The 6,000-nt window shown below is 41.5% G+C and overlaps 1 protein-coding gene across 1 annotated transcript; it reads left to right on the top strand.

Annotated features, from left to right (window-relative positions):
* The first annotated feature begins 2,111 nt into the window (after positions 1 to 2,111).
* LOC127103664 (uncharacterized) lies at positions 2,112 to 2,609 on the top strand. The gene has a single exon (XM_051040909.1). The coding sequence runs from the start codon at positions 2,112 to 2,114 to the stop codon at positions 2,607 to 2,609; it is 498 nt and encodes a 165-aa protein (XP_050896866.1).
* Positions 2,610 to 6,000: the final 3,391 nt, after the last annotated feature.

Genomic DNA, 6,000 nt, shown 5'->3' with positions numbered 1-6,000 from the left:
GCCTCTTATGGCTTACATGTTGTACATATTGGGAATGTTTGACTGTTGTTAATTGTTTGGTTGTCTGAATGTGAATACTGATTGTTTAGCTTTTCATACAGGTACCTTAGTAGATTTTGCTCATTACTTGAGCTTTGCTTTGCTTGTGGTTGGTTTACCACTTAGGTAATCTCTCTAACTCCATGTAGTCTGGAAGCCCTGTCGTTTCTTTTGGCAGGCATTTGGCTGAAGTCCTCCTTAAGAGGCAATGTCTTTGTTTGTTTAATTTTGTGCTAAAGACCTCATTGTCGAGGCATGTGACTTAAGTCCTCCTAAGTGAAGAGGCAATTGGCAGATAAAAGGGATTTGCAATCAATCCCCTACTATTCAGTTGAGTCTTTCATTATGCTCGCACTACGTGCTGATGCATTTGAATAAACACCCAAGATCATTGTATATCGAGTCAGTCATATGGAATAAAGTTCCTCATTATGGACTCCCACACTCTCTTTGATTCAAGCTCACCCAGGGCAGGGTTAAGAGCTATGAGGTCTAACCCTCATCTCCCATTTCATCTGCTCACCCTGACGATCAATGTCAGTGGTTAAGAGTCTGAACACCCATAAACAGTATTGGCTTGTTTGTCAAGGTTGATATGACCCCTTGACTAAAGCCCAACTTTGATTGAGCCTCTTGCTTGTGTATAGAGTGTGTTAATTGATTGTTGTGATTGATTGTGCTTGCTTTTGCATATTGTTTTGCATACTGTTTTGCATATCGTTTTTTTTTGCATTTGTTACTTGCTTAGTTTGAGGAGTCACATGTAAGACCAGTGATTGGCTATCTGTTTCCTGTTCCTTTTGGGGAGCTGGATATAAGACCATTTATTGGCACTCCATTTCCTGTTTTATTTCTTTTGTGGAGTCGGATGTAAGACCAGTGATTGGCTATCTGTTTCCTATCTTGTTTTCTTTTGTGGAGTCAGATGTAAGACCAGTGATTGGCTATCTGTTTCCTATCTTGTTTCCTTTTGTGGAGTCAGACGTAAGACCATTGATTGGCCATCTGTTTCCCATGTTGCTTTGTGGAGTTGGACGTAAGACCATTTATTGGCCATCCATTTCCAGTTTTGTTGCTCCTTTGAGCTTGATTATTTGCGTTTGCCTAGTGTTGCCTGATTCCAAAGGAACTTACTTCGATCATTTCTATGATCTTGAGAAAGGAATTCCTGCTTGTGGCCTTGTCCCTTATCCTCAACCCTTTTGTGCTAAACCTTGCCTTTTTTTCATCCTTAAACCAAAAAACCAAAAATTGTGCAAAAATCAGATTCTCTTTTCAAATTAGAAACCTAGGCCTTAAGCCTTTGATTTTCTAACTTCACTTTCATAAATACTCATTGTAATTGAACTTTAACTCACACTTTGACTGTGTTTTGTGAATAATTCTAACTGGCTAATTCAACTCATTCAATTGCTTTTGTGGCCCTTGTCCACTTCTTAATCAAGTTTTCATGCATTAGCTATAGATCTGAATTATCTTAGCGGTTGATGTAAATCTCACCTCATCCTTAGTGATCGAATCGTAAGTCTTCCATACTGATAACAGGGTTAACCCCTCTAGTATGTCGAAGCTATTCTCACATGGTGGATTGTTGACTCAGGTCGAGTGTTCTCCCTTTGATAATGAAAGACCTTGGGGCTTTTGTTTAAAATCAACCTACTTATCTTTTTTTGGAAATCTTTTAGCCGAACTACGGCGTTTTGATCCTTATCTTTCATGAAAAGGTACGTAGGCAATGGGTTCATCCATTCAAACACAAAAATAACTAACTTGTACATTCTTCCCTCATCTCTTCAATTAATGTTTGCACAATAAATATTTTCATAAACAATAACCTGATACAACAAGTTGTGAAAAGGGCTCCCTAGGAGTACCTAGGATGTTGTGGGTGCCTAACACTTTCCCATGACATAACCAACCCCCTTACCCAGATCTCTGACCCCCTTTTACTAGTTTTATTTGTAAAACTTTATAGGCTTTTGTTCGCTTTCTAGCCATTCCTTTGGATAAATAGAAGTGTGGTGGCGACTCTATCTTTGTATGATTTACCTTGGATCTAGTTAATATTTCCAATGGTGACGAATACACCGCTACAGGCATGTCGAACATCGCCAAAAGAAGCAACCGGAACAACTCCATTTCGACTGGTATATGGGCACGATGCAGTGTTACCAGTAGAGATTCAGGTTCATGCAGTTAGAATCCAGAGGCAATACGAAATACCTTCTGAGGATTATTGGAGCTTGATGGCAGACGAAGTGGTCGATTTAGATGAGGAGAGAATGTTAGCCTTGAATTCACTACAAAGGCAAAAAGAAAAAGTCGCCAGAGCCTACAATAAGAAGGTGAAAGGCAAAATGTTCGTTATCGACGATTTAGTTTGGAGAGTAATCTTACCTATGGATAGAAGCGATATAGTTTTGGGTAAATGGTCCCCAAATTGGGAAGGACCATTTAAGGTTTTGCAGGTTTTCTCTAATAACGCCTACGAGGTCGATGAGTTGGCACCAGATAGGCGAATCTTGAGGGTGAATGGAAAATACTTAAAAAAGTATAGGCCTCTCCTTTAAGAGGTCAAGATTTTGACAGACTAAATGGCTGTCGAATAAACTAGGTTGGAGAAAACTATGTTTGAAACCAGCTATAAAGGCACAGAAAATTAAATGTACACATTGCTAAAAAATAAAATAATGGCATAAAATTGGCAAAAAAGCCATTGTTCAAATATTACATAAAAATAAAATCGGTCAAAGTTGACTGAATCTATATTAAAATGATTGAAGCTCAAGGTTGTAGTGGAGAGACGTAGGTTCCAAGTTGTCGCCCTGGACTTTAAGTTGTTCAAGCTTCTTTTCAACGTTGGAAAGTTCTTCAGCTACAGCCAAGGCATCATTGGTGGTCTGCTCCACAGTGTCTTTGGCAAGCTTTATAACCTTGTCAACAATACACGATTCCTCCTCAGTAATTGACTCAAACTCACTATACAAAGCAAAAATTTGACGCTGAAGGTCATCAATTTGCTGGCGTATCTCAGCAACTCTTGTTTGTTTGGAGGCCAATTCCTTTTCCTTCTCCTCAATCGCCCCTAGCATTTTGGTGACCTCTTCGTCGGCTTTCATCACCAGCTCCCATTTCTCCTTCACGAAGGCCTCAGTAGTTACAATCTGGTGTTCATTTTCCCTAACGTTATCGAGATGACGCAGCATGGGAACCAGAAATTTTTCTAAAGCGGCCATTGCACACTTAGCATACTCTAAAAGCTGAAGCTCTTTGAGTTGGGCAAACACATGCAAGATTTTTGGGCCGACAGCAGGTTCACACATAAGCATATGGGGGAGATCTGGATTCAAGGCGTGAAAATAAGCCTTGTCCATTAGAGCTTTGGTCTTGGTCGCTTCAGAACCCATCTTACCAGAATGGTGAAGCTGCTCAGAATCTGAAGAAGCATCACGTGATCTTACTAGGCTATGAAGCCTAGCAATTGCTTCTAGAGCAGAAGGCTTTATTTCCATCCCCTGGGAAGATGAAGGAGAAGTAGTTGATAGAGGAGTAGTTTGAGAAGGCTGGTTTTTTGTGATGCCAACATCCCCTGGTCCCCTTGAATCCTGCAAAGGCAAGGAAGCTGAAGAAAGACTAGAGTCAGAACTAGTCGAACTGGAATCCGTGTGCATTGCAGGGCTAGTGACTGACTCAGAGTCACATCACTAATCTGGATAGGGAAGCCAATGAACTCACCAGCAGTGTCGACAGAGGGTTCTTGGTGAGATGGAGAAGAAGCCGGCGACGAGGGAGTATAATCGGCGACATGGTGAGATGGCTTACCAGAAGCATCAGCCTGTTGTAAGAGAAAAAGATGTTTGTAAGAAAAGTCTAGTAATTCAAGGAAAAAGATAGTAAAACAAGTGATTACCCGTGTCGGTGTAGGGAGAACGACATCCAAATTTTCTCCCTCCAAGACAGCAGCAGCAAAGGTGTTGGTCGACTTTGAATCCCCCACAGCTGAATCAGGGACTTTATTAAGGATAGACGTGTCGACCACAATAATGTCGGCGTCTAGAGAAGGAGCCTTTGGAGTAAGCACTTTATGGTGTTTCTTTTTCTTGGCTTCACCATTCCTAGAGGGAGAATCATGCTTCTTCCTTTTATAGCCCTGATGGCCTTTGGATTTGTGGGAGTGTTGAGAAGATGGTTGAGTCGGCTGTGGAGTCGGCTGAAGACATGAAGAGAGGTTATAAGCAGATATTCTAGTCAGAAGATCAAAAAGGCCGACAAGAAATACCTCAGGTCCTATGGCAGCAGAACGTTTATGTTTTTTGGATTTCTTGGAGTGAGAAAAGACATGTGGGTCTGTCGAACGTGGTTGACCCTGCACATGAGTAAGAAGTTAGAGACCACGTATTGTTTTCCTTAGAGAAATCACAGGGTTGAGTGAGATTGCTTCATATAGGTGCATACCGAAGAACTGGGTTTTTTCAAAACATGGGCAATAGGTCGCTCATCATCATCAGAGGACTTCTCAGGAGCAACCGGCAAAAAGGTAAATGACAGTTAAGAGTAAATACCAAAGTAAAAGAAAACGACAAATCATCCAGAGTGGAACCTGAGTCTCTTGTGTCAAAAGGATAAGTTCATTGGCAAAAACGTGATCCACATGGTCTATGGGGATTGTTGTAAAGGAATATAGAAGATCAAGTAAGCGGCAAAATCCAAATAAAAGGAGGTGTTAGCTTTCCAGAAAAGTGTTACCAATTTGTGTGGAATCGAGCACTCTAACATATTGAGGATCAATATGAAGTGGCCTTGAGTAGTAAGGCAGATAATGCTTCGTCGGTACCACTCTGTCGACCTTTTTCTTATAAGCATTTTGCACGTCTAAAAAGGGACAATAATACCAATCTAGAATTGAATTGCCAAAGGCCAAAGCCAATAGGCTAGATGGCAAAGGAGGGAATTTGATATTTCCAAAATGAATGGCGTAAAGATACTTGTCTTTCGCGTAACCGGGGATTTTAAGTTTTTGGAGCCTGTCGGTTACCTTCTCCTTTAATTCGGACGCGGCCTTAGAGATGGTCCGACAAAGATTATTAGGTCGATACATAACTCGAAAGAAGATCTGAAAAGCTTGAATTTGTTTGGCATGGAGAGCCTTACACTTGGTCGATTTCGCCTGCAAATAAACAAGAGCTTGAGTCAGTTCAGATAATTTGGCCTTAGGAGCACCAAATAAACAGCAAGATACGACTGCCACCAATCATCAAACTCTTTGGTGCAGAAGAAAGCTGGTTGAAAGGAGATGGGATGGAGCTTTGGTCAGTTTTCCCAAAGGGTCTCAATATCCTCTTGGATCATACTCCAGGGTTGATCACAAAGGATGTTTGTAAGTATGCCGAGAGAAGAATACAGGGACTTGGGGATAAACTGACAAAGGCAAAATTGTCTGGCTACCAAGTTGGGTTGGTAAGCAACTAGGCTAGGGTTGGTGTCGGGGGTTACAACCGACAGAAATTAGGGGACCAGAAAACGTCTCCAGATAACAAAGGTTTCATTCTTATGCTCATCTTCAGTCGAGGGAAAAGCCCTGGTGAGCCATTCAGGACTTTCAGTTCGACGACTGAAAGGAGCCATAAAAGGGTGAAAGTCGGCGTGAGTCAGCATGATGGTAAACAAAAGGCGAAACACCTTGACGTCAGAAAAAGTTTTGTCGATGGGCGTCAAAGGGATCAGTCGCTTCCAAAAAAGGTGTCGTTCTTCTAGGGGACACACAACCCTTCTCATCCCATAGGATGTTATGTCTTTAGAAAAAGTGGCGTTAAGCCACAGTCGTAGGAACCAAAAAGGGTCGTAGACCAAAACATTCTTCTTGTTTGAGTTCTCACGGTCAAAGAGTTTGATTTGGCAGACAACTTCAGATAGAGATTCATAAAGAAAGGCCATTATTAATAGCCCGAGAGCGATGTCACG

This window comes from Lathyrus oleraceus, chromosome 1 (genome assembly GCF_024323335.1).
Source record: "Lathyrus oleraceus cultivar Zhongwan6 chromosome 1, CAAS_Psat_ZW6_1.0, whole genome shotgun sequence".
NCBI lineage: Eukaryota > Viridiplantae > Streptophyta > Magnoliopsida > Fabales > Fabaceae > Lathyrus > Lathyrus oleraceus.
Note: the sequence above shows the minus strand (reverse complement) of the source record. Positions and strands in the feature narration are given on the sequence as shown.

Coding starts and splice junctions, on each gene's coding strand:
- LOC127103664 (XM_051040909.1), top strand. CDS start 2,112: ATGGTGACGAATACACCGCTACAGGCATGTCGAACATCGCCAAAAGAA.